This window comes from Dermochelys coriacea, chromosome 6 (assembly GCF_009764565.3).
Source record: "Dermochelys coriacea isolate rDerCor1 chromosome 6, rDerCor1.pri.v4, whole genome shotgun sequence".
Lineage (NCBI taxonomy): Eukaryota > Metazoa > Chordata > Testudines > Dermochelyidae > Dermochelys > Dermochelys coriacea.
The window spans coordinates 96,552,732-96,565,849 of NC_050073.1; the positions used below are offsets into that span (position 1 = coordinate 96,552,732).

The 13,118-nt window shown below is 42.8% G+C and overlaps 1 protein-coding gene across 8 annotated transcripts in view; it reads right to left on the minus strand.

The window, feature by feature from the left end:
• EFCAB11 (EF-hand calcium binding domain 11) overlaps positions 1 to 13,118 on the minus strand; it is a 184,651-nt gene that overhangs the window by 157,359 nt on the left and 14,174 nt on the right. For 4 of the 8 annotated variants that reach the window (XM_038407090.2, XM_038407089.2, XM_043517815.1 and 1 more), the window contains exon 5: positions 11,793 to 11,883. In XM_038407090.2, coding sequence (XP_038263018.1) covers positions 11,793 to 11,883 — 91 coding nt within the window. Of the gene's footprint in view, positions 1 to 6,194; positions 6,283 to 7,577; positions 10,152 to 10,436; positions 10,534 to 11,792; positions 11,884 to 13,118 lie in introns of those variants that run through there. The other 4 variants (XM_043517814.1, XM_043517813.1, XR_006282426.1 and 1 more) reach the window with 3 other exon arrangements.

Sequence of the window (13,118 nt, forward strand, 5' to 3'; positions counted from 1 at the left end):
CCAATGAGGAGACAAGATACTTTCAAAGCTGGAGGGAGGGAAAAACAAAGGGTCTGTCTGTGTGATACTTTTGCCAGGGACAGAACAGGAATGGAGTCTTAGAACTTAGTAAGTAATCTAGCTAGATATGCATTAGATTATGATTTCTTTAAATGGCTGAGAAATTAGACTGTGCTGTATAGAATGAATATTCTTGTCTTTGTGTCTTTCTTGTAACTTAAGGTTTTGCCTAGAGGTATGTTTTGAATCTAATTACCCTGTAAGGTATTTACCACCATCCTGATTTTACAGAGGTGATTCTTTTTACCTTTTCTTATATTAAAATTCTTCTTGTAAGAAATTGAATGCTTTTTTCATTGTTCTTAAGATCCAAGGGTTTGGGTCTGTGGTCACCTATGCAAATTGACGAGGATTTTTATCAAGCCTTCCCCAGGCAGAGGGTGCAAGGTTTTGGTGAGGATTTTTGGGGGAAAAGACGTTTCCAAACAGTGCTTTCTCAAAAATAAACCCAGATGTTTGGTGGTGGCAGTGAAAGTCCAAGGGCAAAAGGTAAAATAGTTTATACTTTGGGGAAGTTTTAACCTAAGCTGGTAAAAATAAGCTTAGGAGGTTTTCATGCAGGTCCCCACATCTATACTCTAGACTTCAGAGTGGGGAAGGAACCTTGACAGAAGGAGATTCCACCACCTCCCTAAGTAACGCATTCCAGTGTTTCACCACTCTCCTAATGAAAAGTTTTTCCTAATATCCAACCTAAACATCCCCCACTGTAACTTTAGACCATTACTCCTTGTTCTATGACAGGTTTCAAAGTAGCAACCGTGTTAGTCTGTATTCGCAAAAAGAAAAGGAATACTTTTGCACCTTAGAGACTAACAAATTTATTTGAGCATAAGCTTTTGTGAGCTACGGCATCCAATGAAGTGAGCTGTAGCTCACGAAAGCTTATGCTCAAATAAATTTGTTAGTCTCTAAGCTGCCACAAGTACTCCTTTTCTTTTTACTCCTTGTTCTGTCATCTGCTACCACTGAGAACAGTCTAGATCCATCCTTTTTGGAACCCCCTTTCAGGTAGTTGAAAGCAGCTATCAAATCCCACCTCATTCTTTTTCACAGACTAAACAATCCCAGTTCCCTCAGGCTCTCCTCATAAGTCATGTGTTCCAGTCCCCTAATCATTTTTGTTGCCCTCCGCTGGACTCTTTCCAATTTTTCCATATCCTTCTTGTAGTGTGGGGCCCAAAACTGGACACTGTACTCCAGATGATGCCTCACCAATGTCAAAGAGAGGGGAACAATCACGTCCCTCGATCTGCTGACAATGCCCGTACTTATACAGCCCAAAATGCCATTGGCCTTCTTGGCAACAAGGGCACACTGTTGACTCATATCCAGCTTCTCGTCCACTGTAACCCCTAGGTCATTTTCTGCAGAACTGCTGCTGAGCCATTCGGTCCCTAGTCTGTAGCAGTACATGGGATTCTTCAGTCCTAAATGCAGTACTCTGCACTTGTCCTTGTTGAACCTCATCAGATTTCTTTTGGCCCAATCCTCTAATTTGTCTAGGTCCCTCTGTATCCTATCCTTACCCTCCAGCGTATCGACCTCTCCTCCCAGTTTAGTGTCATCTGCAAACTTGCTGAGGGTGCAATCCACACCATCCTCCAGATCATTTATGAAGATATTGAACAAAACCGGCCCGAGGACCGATCCTTGGGGCACTCCACTTGATACCGGCTGCCAACTAGACATGGAGCCATTGATCACTACCCACTGAGCCCAACAATCTAGCCAACTTTCTATCCACCTTATAGTCCATTCATCGAGCCCATGCTTCTTTAACTTGCTGGTAAGAATACTGTGGGACATCGTGTCAAAAGCTTTGCTAAAGTCAAGGAACACCAGGAGTTTTCAAAGATAATGGCCAATGGCTCTGCAATCACATCCGCCAACTCCTTTAGCACTCTAGGATGCAGCGCATCCAGCCCCATGGACTTGTGCTCGTCCAGCTTTTCTAAATAGTCCCGAACCACTTCTTTCTCCACAGAGGGCTGGTCACCTCCTCTCCATGCTGTGCAGCCCAGTGCAGCAGTCTGGGAGCTGACCTTGTTCGTGAAGACAGAGGCAAAAAAAGTATTGAGTACATTAGCTTTTTCCACATTCTCTGTCACTAGGTTGCCTCCCTCATTCAGTAAGGGGCCCACACTTTCCTTGACTTTCTTCTTGTTGCTAACATACCTGAAGAAACCCTTCTTGTTACTCTTAACATTTCTTGCTAGCTGCAACTCCAGATGTGATTTGGCCTTCCTGATTTCACTCCTGCATGCCTGAGCAATATTTTTATACTCTTCCCTGGTCATTTGTCCAATTTTCCACTTCTTGTAATCTTCTTTTTTGTGTTTAAGATCAGCAAGGATTTCACTGTTAAGCCAAGCTGGTCGCCTGCCATATTTGCTGTTCTTTCTACACATCGGGACGGTTTGTCCCTGTAACCTCAATAAGGATTCTTTAAAACACAGCTAACTCTCCTGGACTCCTTTCTCCCTCATCTTATTCTCCCAGGGGATCCTGCCTATCAGTTCCCTGAGGGAGACAAAGTCTGCTTTTCTGAAATCCAGGGTCCATATTCTGCCTGTTAGGATATAGATATTCAGGCCTGTCTATAAAGGCCTATACTCTAAGAATTTTAGGTGTATTCCTATCACTTGGCTAGTTATAGAGGTATAAAAGAATCAAAATCACTGTCTGCCAGCGTAAGGTCCTTCTCTTACTGTGACAGTCTGAGGACCTGTTCTTAGGCTAAGGCCTTTGGCTAAGCAGCAGAGGCAGCCATAAGCTGGGAAGCGACCGGTCACATCCTCACATTCCAAACTAGTCACATTGAAATAAGGTGCTATTCCTATTGTTAGGAATACAATCCTGTCCTGATAATGCCTATCGCCTCCAGAGAAAGAGAAGTGCCTAGAAGATGTAAAAGGAAACTTAGTTTGATAGCATCCTGTCTGGCAAGAACTCACTTATCAATAGCTGGGATGTGAAATCCTCACTTCTCTATTGTTTTGTCATTATAGTTCCCACTTTGCCATTGTTTGTCTGTATAATCTCTGTCTGGTTCTGTGATTGTTTCTGTCTGCTGTATAATTAATTTTGCTGGGTGTAAACTAATTGAGATGGTGAGATATAATTAGTTACATAATCATGTTAAAATATGTTAGTATTGGTTAGTTAAATTTCAGGAAAATGATTGGTTAAGGTATAGCTAAACAGAGTTCAAGTTTTACTGTATAGTCTACAGGCAATCAGGAAGTGTGTGGGTGTGTATGGGGGGAAACCAGAACAGGGAATGGGGGTGGGGAAATTGGAATCATGTTTTGCTAAAGAAGGTTGAGGGGAGATATGATTGCTCTCTCTAAATATATCAGAGGGATAAATACAGGAGAGGGAGAGGAATTATTTAAGCTCAGCACCAATGTGGACACAAGAACAAATGGGTATAAACTGGCCACCAGGAAGTTTAGACTTGAAATCGGACGAAGGTTTTTAACCATCAGAGGAGTGAAGTTTTGGAATAGCCTTCCAAGGGAAGCAGTGGGGGCAAAAGATCTATCTGGTTTTAAGATTCTACTCGATAAGTTTATGGAGGAGATGGTATGATGGGATAATGGGATTTTGGTAAGTAATTGATCTTTAAATATTCAGGGTAAATAGGTCAAATCCCCTGAGATGGGACATTAGATGGATGGGATCTGAGTTACCCAGGAAAGAATTTTCTGTAGTATCTGGCTGGTGAATCTTGCCCATATGCTCAGGGTTTAGCTGATTGCCATATTTGGGGTCGGGAAGGAATTTTCCTCCAGGGCAGATTGGAGAGGCCCTGGAGGTTTTTCGCCTTCCTCTGTAGCATGGGGCACGGGTCACTTGATGTAGGATTCTCTGCTCCTTGAAGTCTTTAAACCATGCTTTGAGGACTTCAATAGCTCAGACATGGGTGAGGTTTTTCATAGGAGTGGGTGGGTGAGATTCTGTGGCCTGCGCTGTGCAGGAGGTCGGACTAGATGATCAGAATGGTCCCTTCTGACCTTAGTATCTATGAATCTATGAATCTAAAGGGGGAAATGGGAACAGGGAATGGGGGTGGGGAAATTGGAATCATGTTTGGCTAAGGACAGGAATGGGAACAGGGACACAGGTGTAAGGCTCTGTGGTGTCATAGCTGGGAAGGGGTACGCTAAGGAAGGAAACTGGAATCATGCTTGCTGGAAGTTCACCCCAATAAACATCGAATTGTTTGCACCTTTGGACTTCGGGTATTGCTCTCTCTTCATGCGAGAAGGACAAGGGAAGTAAGTGGGTGAAGGAATAAGCCTCCTAACACTGCTGCTCTCCTTTCTTCCCCGTGTCAGGATCCTGAACTCGACTATCTCATGGTCACTGCCTCCCAGGTTCCCATCCGTTTTTGCTTTCCCTACTAATTCTTCCCGGTTTGTGAGCAGCAGGTCAAGAAGAGCTCTGCCCCTAGTTGCTTTCTCCAGCACTTGCACCAGGAAATTGTCCCCTACACTTTCCAAAAACTTCCTGGATTGTCTGTGCACCACTGTATTGCTCACCCAGCAGATATCAGGGTGATTGAAGTCTCTCATGAGAACCAGGGCCTGCGATCTATTAACTTCCATAAGTAGCCTGAAGAAAGCCTCATCCACCTCATCCCCCTGGTCCGGTGGTCTATAGCAGACTCCCACCACGACATCACCCTTGTTGCTCACACTTCTAAACTTAATCCAGAGTCTCTCAGGTTTTCCTGCAGTTTCATACTGAAGCTCTGAGCAGTCATACTGCTCTCTTACATAGAATGCAACTACCCCACCTTTTCTGCCCTGCCTGTCTTAGATTCATAGATACTAAGGTCAGAAGGGACCATCCTGAACAGTTTATATCCATCCATGACAGTACTCCAGTCATGTGAGTTATCTCACCAAGTCTCTGTTATTCCAATCACATCATAAATTCCTTGACTGTGCCAGGACTTCCAGGTCTCCCTGCTTGTTTCCCAGGCTCCTTGCATTTGTGTATAGGCACTTGAGATAACTCGCTGATCATCCCTCTTTCTCAGTATGAGGCAGGAGCCCGTCCTCTCACGTGCTCCTGCTCGTGCTTCCTCCCGGTATCCCACTTCCCCACTTACCTCAGGGCTTTGGTCTCCTTCCCCCGGTGAACCTAGTTTAAAGCCCTCCTCACTAGGTTAGCCAGCCTGCTTGCGAACATGCTCTTCCCTCTCTTCGTTAGGTGGAGCCCGTCTCTGCCTAGCACTCCTCCTTCTTGAAACACCATCCCATGGTCAAAGAATCCAAAGCCTTCTCTCCGACACCACCTGCATAACCATTCGTTGACTTCCATGATTCGACGGTCTCTACCCAGGCCTTTTCTTTCCATAGGGAGGATGGATGAGAAGACCATTTGCACCTCAAACTCCTTTATCCTTCTTCCCAGAGGCACGTAGTCTGCAGTGATCCGCTCAAGGTCATTCTTGGCAGAATCATTGGTGCCCATGTGGAGAAGCAGGAAGGGGTAGCGATCCGAAGGCTTGATGAGTCTCAGCAGTCTCTCCGTCACATCGTGAATCCTAGCTCCTGGCAAGCAGCAGACTTCTCGGTTTTCCCAGTCAGGGTGGCAGATAGAGGACTCAGTCCCCCTGAGGAGAGAATCACCGATCACCACAACCCGCCTCCTTCTCTTGGGAGCAGTGGTTGTGGAACCCCCAACCCTAGGACAGTGCATCTCATGCCTTCCAATCAGCGGAGTCTCCTTCTGTTCCCTTCCCTCAGATGTGTCATCCCTTCCCATGGATGTGTTATGTTTGTCTTTCTTCCACAGGACAGAAGCAACTTTGTCTGTACAAAGTGCAAGCTGGTCTCCATATTGGAAGAGAAGGTTCAAGGTCTAGAGCAACAGGTATCGACCCTGTGTTGCATAAGAAACTGAAGATTTCCTGGACAGACGTCAGGATATGCTTCTACAGATACAACATTCTGAAGATTCAGAGCAGGCTGCACTGCGGGGACAGGAGGACGGTGAAGAAATTTGGCAGCATGTGACTTCCAGAAAGGGGAAGCGTGCATGTACCAGCAACGCAGATACAGGTAAGTAACCGTTTTAATATTTTTTCCACACGTACTAATGCGGAGAGTGGACTAGATGTTAGTTCCACGGTCTTCAAGAGACAGCTCTCAAGTTCCAGTTTCTCAAACAAGTCATGAAATTGTGAAAATGAGTATTTTTAGATTTCTGAAGAGATATTGTAGGATGCAATGTATTAGTTTTTCATATGTGTGGTAATATTTAATCAGTGCCTATAGTGTCTATTTAAAATACCAGACAAATCCCTTTTTCTTGAATGGTATGTTAAATATATACACGACTCCTGGGGAATTCTGCATCAAAAATTTCAAAATTCTGTGCCAAAAATTTCAACATTCTGCATATTTTGTCAAAATAATGCAATATAATCACACCAATGTCAATTGTTTTGGTAATTTATTTAAACTACAATACAGAAAAAAGTCACAATAACTATTCAGCATTTCCTAAACACATGAAAGTTAAGTTACAAACACTTGGTAACTAATAGCCTGCATTTCAGTTATAATTCTGGATTTTCCTTTAAATTATATTACAGAACACCAAGCAGCAGCAGCAGCAACAACAAAAAGCAGAATGTCATTTTAAATTGCTCAGATTTTCACAGATGAAAGTCATACAGTTTTGCTAATCATTGTCCTGCATTTCAATGCAATCCAGTATTTTCATTTAAATTATAGTACAAAGAGCCTTCAAGCTTTTCTCACTTAGTGATTTCCTTCTGCTAGAAAAGATAAAATTCTACAGTGAAAAACTTCTCTCTGCATCTGTCAAGGTTCCTTCCCCACTCTGAACTCTAGGGTACAGATGTGGGGACTTGCATGAAAACCCCCTAAGCTTATTTTTACCAGCTTAGGATAAAACTTCGCCAAGGTACCAACTATTTTACCTTTTGCCCTTGGACTTTATTGCTGCAACCACCAAGCGTCTAACAAATATATAACAGGAAAAGAGCCTGCTTGGAAACGTCTTTCCCCCCAAAATCCTCTCCAAATCCTACACCCCCTTTCCTGGGGAAGGCTTGATAAAAATCCTCACCAATTTGCATAGGTGAACACAGACCCAAACCCTTGGATCTTAAGAACAATGAAAAAAACATTCAATTTCTTACAAGAAGAATTTTAATTGAAGAAAAAGTAAAAGAATCCCCTCTGTAAAATCAGGATGGTAAATACCTTACAGGGTAATCAGATTCAAAACATAGAGAATCCCTCTAGGCAAAACCTTAAGTTACAAAAAGACACAAAAACAGGAATATCCATTCTATTCAGCACAGCTTATTTTATCAGCCATTTAAACAAAACAGAATCTAATGCATTTCTAGTTAGATTACTTACTAAGTTCTAAGACTCCATTCCTTTTCTGTTCCTGGCAAAAGCCTCACACAGATAGAGAGAACCTTTGTTTCTCTCCCACTCCAGCTTTGAAAGTATCTTGCTCCTCATTGGTCATTGTGGTCAGGTGCCAGCGAGGTTATCCTAGCTTCTTCACCCTTTACAGGTGAAAGGGTTTTTCCTCTGGCCAGGAGGGATTTTACTCTTCCCTTTATATTTATGACAGCATCTGCAGAATTTGAAACAGTATTTATGCAATTCAAGGCCAGCTTGGTGATATTTGGAATTCTCTCTGTCATTGAAAGCCAAAACACTTAGAGGTCTACAAAAATAGGTTGACTTTGAATAGCTTCAGGCACAATCTTTTCCCTGTACAATTATAGCTCCTGTTCAGGTACCTCAAAAAAACTAGGTATTGCTTGAAAGTATTCACAGTGTTCTGACATGATATAAACATGATGAGGATCGAATAACCTGCAAGCTTTGAGAAAATTTAGACCTGGTTGTCCAAATGACAAATATTTGTTAAGCTTTTCAGATACTTCATGGAATGCCTCTTTAAAGAGATCTAGACAGGCAAATCTTAACAAGAGATAAGTTTTCTGCCTCCCTAAATTTGAAGGTGTTTTCTGCCTCCCTAAATTTGAAGAAGGTGTTTTCTGAAGGGAGCTCTAGATGTGAACTGAAATATATCTGCAGTTCTTCCAGAAGGTCAAATGCTTTAATTGTGCAAAGCTTCCTGCTCTCAAATGCCAGATTTAAGCTGAAAATTTGTTCATATTTCTGTGCTAGAAAAATGATCTGTACGCTCAACAATGCATAATTAGTTGGGTCATTCTTTATTTTCTGAATAGTTTGCACAGAAACTGGGGAGCTGCTGTTGCACTCTTCATTAAAGAATTCTTTGTAGAACTGAAAGTTCTTAGAGTGATATTGGACAGCATGGAACCAGCTGTTACAGTGTATTCCACCTGGGCTAGGAGGCAGGGCTGTCCTTAGGATTTATGGGGTCCTATGCAATATTATTAAACTATGCTCCACAGAAGGCGGTCCCCAGCCAGCACCGTTGACCCCAGTGTGTCACGGTGGCACAGCCACCACCCCCGCATGTGGACCCCTGGAATCCCCCCCCCATAGCTGACACACACCGTGCTTCGTATGCAGCAGATGCTGCAGCAGTGGCTCAAGGCAGGCTTCGCGCTGTCGCATGGGGGCTGCATCTTGCCAGAGCCCATGGCCTTCCTGCAGCCCCTCACCATGAGCATTTTGACAGAAGTACCAAGCAGTAACAATAACAATAATAATACGTGTGTGTGTGTGTGTATGTGTGCGTGACAGAGTGTGTGTGTCTGTGTGTGTGAGAGAGCTAGTGCGTGCGAGAGAGACAGAAAGACAATGTGTGTATGTGTGAGACTGTGCGCTGGGGGACTGTATGACAGTGTGTGTTGCGGAGTGTGAGACTGTGTGGTGTGTGTGTGACACAATCAGTATTGGGGGACTGACTCATGAGAGGGAGAGTGTATGTGGGTGTGAGAGCTAGTCTGTGTGCGAGAGAGACTGTGTGTGTGTGTGTGTGTGTGTGTGTGTGTGAGTGTGAGTGAGAGAGAGTTACGGAAGTATGAGAGAAAGTGATCGTACTGTCACTTTAAGTCCCACCCTTCACTCCTCCTCTCCCCCACACCCAAACCTGATGTGGAAGTTTCGCTCCTCCTGTCCTGGCCCAGGCCTGGACCCTGCTGGAAACTGAGCAGTGCAGGCAAACAGGGTCTAGGGAGGGACTCTGCTCTGAGCTCCCCGGGACTGGAGTGGCAGAGCCAGAGGCTGGAGCTCTTAGCTGGCCTGCTGAGAAGAGAGGGAGGGAGGGGGCAGGGTTGGGGAGAAGCCTGCCGGCCCAGCACCAGGGAGGGGCCAGAGAAGAGGATTCCAGCCATGACCAGTGAAGGGAATGATGCCCCACATTTTCTGGTGCCCTACGCAACTGCGTATGCTGCGTATGCCTGGGGACGGCCCTGCTGGGAGGCATGGATGCTTTGACATCTGGAGACTTTCTGGTTCATGAAATTGAGGTACCTCGCTTTCCTACTACCAGAGTTATAGAACATGTTTTTGAAGCCCCTTACAAATGTATCAACCATCTGAAAAGGCTTTCTAAACGATTCATCAATTAAATTAACAATATGTGCCAAATAGGTTATATGCACAGAATTTGGAAACTGTGTAAAACACAGAATCAAATGCCTTTTTCATGTAACTAGCCTTGTCAGTATCAATTACTATAACATTTTCATAATCAATCTGGTACTTATTTACTGCTTTGACTACAGCCTGTGAAACAGTTGAGTGATTAACAGCATCTAAAAACACTGAATCCACCAAAAGAGAGTTAACATGCCTACTGAAATCAGGTTGTAATGGTGCAAACAGTACATTCAGAACTGATCTTGCCTCATCACAACATTCAACAAAGATAACAGCAATTTTCTTGTCTTTATGCTTCAGTTTTAAGTTTTCCTTTTCTTTGAGGTACACTTCAGGTAAGTATGTGTCAGTCAGTTGTGTCCGAGCAGAAATCACACCACCATTCCGGACCCTCCTGTCAAGAAATTCCCTCACAAGTGGGTGGTCAGTCTTTGACAAGGGGATGTTGGCACCTGCTAGTGTCTTCACCCATGCTGTACAAATCTGAAAGTAGAAGTAATATAAATCTTCAGTGAACACAAATATTTACCATCCATGTAACATCTTAGATTAATACATTTATTCATATATTACTGAATTTCTAGACTTCAGTTTAGATATATATTTAGTAAATAATCATGTAGTCACCACTTACAAAAAAAAATAGTTTAAATACAGAACTGTCTATTCAAGATCTCAGAGCAAGTGAAGAGACCTCATCGCTATGACTGTTCTATGTTACTTATCTTATTTTTCTGTATTATAACATTTTCTTATATTTCCACTCACCTCCACATATTCTTTTTCTGCTGGTGTTTTGTATTTCAGTGAACCTGTAATCGTCTTCTGACGTTTATTTTCTGCCTTCCTCTTGAGCCGCATCTTCCTTCAGTTTGTGTTTTTTTGATGCAAAATGACCCACAACTAGAGATCGTCAGTCATGATTGAGAACAACATTGCACAATGTGCAAAATGATTTGTCCCCATCCGCATGCAGTTTTGTAGGGAATTCTCGAGCATGAGAAGCTGGTGTAGCTGTTTTTGATGCGTGATGTGACGGCCATTCACGTCATGCAAATGAACGAATATCCCTTTGCCCTTTGGTAACTTCATCTGGACCTGGCTGGGTACTTTGGGAAGTGCTTGGTTCTGATTGTCCTGACATTTTATTGACTGCTTGGTAAATGTTTTATTTTGCCCTCAAAGTCGTCGTCGTCTTTTTTTTTTTTAAATGAGTAAGTAAAATAAGTCCTTACCTGTAATCTAACCATATTGTGACACTTTTGCACAGGAAAAAAGTGAGAAAGCACATAGATTTTCCTACCTGAGGATTCCCTTACTGTCATTTATAATAAGTCTCCTTTACATCACTCTGGCAATGTACGGGGCTTAAAGCTTTCACAGGTTTTATGCTCCTAGGGGAATTGACTGAGCAGTTGACTAATAATAGAAACGTTAACATTAAAAGTCAGGCGCTATATTTCTGCCTCAGAGAATGAGATCAATTAATCATCAACAGCAAGTTTAACAATGTTACTAACTATACAGTCAGGCTGCTAGTACCTCAGAGAATGAATCAATTAACTCAGGCAGGGCTGCTACATTTGTACCTCTAACCTGCCTCATGCATAAGAAGCCCTACCCTTATACACCAGTGAGCTGCAGTAGCCAGGGGGAGGGAGACTCTCTCTCTCTCTCTCTCTCTCTCTCTCACACGCACACACACAGTTGTTGGCATGCACATACGCTCAGCTCCGCCCGCCCCTGACGGCGATCATGCAGGCACACATGCACATCCAGCCCCCCTTCCCCGTCTCTGAGGCTGCTCCATGCACTCTGGAAAAGATGTGCTACCTGGGCTGCTGGGCAAGAGACGCATGTTTCCCGGCAGATTTTTTTTTGTATTTTTCTATGCGGGGGACACAGAAAAATGCGGGTTATATGAATTCGGAGCCCCCGCATGGGTGCAGAATCCCCACAGGAGAAATATACACGGATGTTGAAATAATAATGTGCTGAAGCTTGTATCTTTTGCTCTGGAACATAACCTACGGTTTCCAAATGTTTTATATATTTGAATTAAAAGAAAATTAAAGACTGCTATCTAAGAACAAGAATCAAACAAGACTTTTATGTTTGTCTTACCTGAAAGCTTCAACTATGATCCTTTCAGGTAACTTTGGAGCAACGGAATTGAAGGCTCTTTTGAAATCTTCCAAAGTCAAAAATCCTTTATCTTGTTTAAAGAAGTGGGAAAATAAGATAAAAAAAAAAAACTATGAAGAGTTATGCTTGTTCAAGAACCAACATCAAATTTTTAATACATTAATATTCATAAGCCTGTCCTGTAGATTTTCAGAAACTAAGTACATACTTTGAAGTTATTATAATTTTAACCGAAGTATTTTAGGAAATAGCTAGGATCCACACAGGATAGGGTAGTGGGGGTGTCAAAAGATGAGTGATTCAAGAGTGATTTTGTACTGTCATTTTGGTGTATGCTACCAAAAACTCCATTCAAAGAAAATACCCCTGCAGCATCTGTACTGTACTGTTTCATATTTAAGAATTCATTTTAAAAACTGTCATTTTGGAAATAAACTTTTATACTGGGAAAACTTTCAAATGCACACTTTAAAATATACTAAATTACTTTTTACATGTGTTTCACAATTTTTCTTCCCATATTTGCTAATTATCAAAATTCCACACGTGGAGTTGTATTTAAATAAGGTTTCCCTCACAGGACATTTTCTCTTCTAGATTAATTCTGCAATGAAGTCATGATACTGAATATATAACATCAAAACAAAATCCACGAAAGAGACCAATCACCTACGATTATGGGAAGGTCTATACTACCGAGCTAGGTTGCTGTAGCTATGCCGGCATAACCCTTTAGCGAAAACACAGTCTATACCGCCAGAAGACACAGGAACACCACTTCTCTGAATGACAGTGCCTAAGATGGCACAAGCATTCTTCTGTAAACATACTTGCATCTACACTGGGGACTAGGTCACCATAGTTATGGTGCTCAAAGGTGTGTTTTTTCACACTCCTTACTTCCATAGCTATGTCAACCTAACTTTTAGGTACAGACCATGCTTATGATTTCATTGCAGTATCCAACTGAAAGAGAAAGCAATAATTCAAACAGGGTTGTCGCTGGGTACCTATGGGGCGGGGGGAGAGAGAGAGAGAGAGAGAGAGAGAGAGAGAGAATAATGGACAAAACAAAGGAGCATGGGGTAGCTGCTGAGGTGTGTAAGCCTCTTTGAAAAGCTTTTTGAAGCAGCATTCTTGTCCTGAATCGCTAGTAGCCACCCATCAATTTAACAGATGGGAAACTGGATTGGATACACAAGATGCCTGACAGCTTTGGATAAAAGGGAGAGAATATACAGGGGTAGGCCCCTCTTTCCACTGCTCATTGGCTAGCTAGAGAGATGTGAACTAATTGGTCCTTGG